At 61.0% G+C, this 521-nt stretch overlaps 1 protein-coding gene across 1 annotated transcript in view; it reads left to right on the top strand.

Moving 5' to 3' along the window:
* LOC109926105 (rho guanine nucleotide exchange factor 11-like) overlaps positions 1-521 on the top strand; it is a 36,264-nt gene that overhangs the window by 33,408 nt on the left and 2,335 nt on the right. The window contains 1 exon segment of the mRNA XM_048620573.1: positions 79-223. Within this exon segment, the coding sequence (XP_048476530.1) occupies positions 79-223 (145 nt within the window).

Genomic DNA, 521 nt, shown 5'->3' with positions numbered 1-521 from the left:
CTGGGGGGAGCGGGGGGGGTGACCATGCGGATTCTGGGGGGCACTGACTCTGCCTCCTGTCTCTCTCATTCCTCGCAGGTGAGAAGTGGTGAAGAGGGAGCAGCTGGAACTAGTCAGCGGCAGCCGACCTGCGACGTGAATAACATTCCACATCAGTCCGTTTCCTACCCCAATCCCACCCCCATCCCCATCCCCACCACCACCCCGGCCCCTCCCAGCCGTGGTATGTGTATAAGGAGGGGTGGGGGTCAGTGATGTAACCTGCCGCTTGTTTTGCCAACCGGTTTCTCCCCAGGCACCATGCCCGCCCTTCACCCTCCCCCTTCACCAACCCCCCAACCCCTCCAGCCTGTCCCCATCGCTCCGTGCCATGCTCTGCAGACGTGGTAGGGAGTCACCCAGCAGCTGGTCATCTGCATCAGAATCTCTCAGTCAGATTAACCACTGGCGGTGGGAGTGGGTAGATTAGAAGGAACTTTGTTGGTGGGTGGGTGGGCGGTGGGTAGGGAGTCGGATGGGAA

Source organism: Rhincodon typus, chromosome 47 (genome assembly GCF_021869965.1).
Source record: "Rhincodon typus isolate 14 chromosome 47, sRhiTyp1.1, whole genome shotgun sequence".
NCBI lineage: Eukaryota > Metazoa > Chordata > Chondrichthyes > Orectolobiformes > Rhincodontidae > Rhincodon > Rhincodon typus.
The sequence above is the reverse complement of the archived record's forward strand: the minus strand, read 5'-3'. Positions and strand labels throughout refer to the sequence as shown.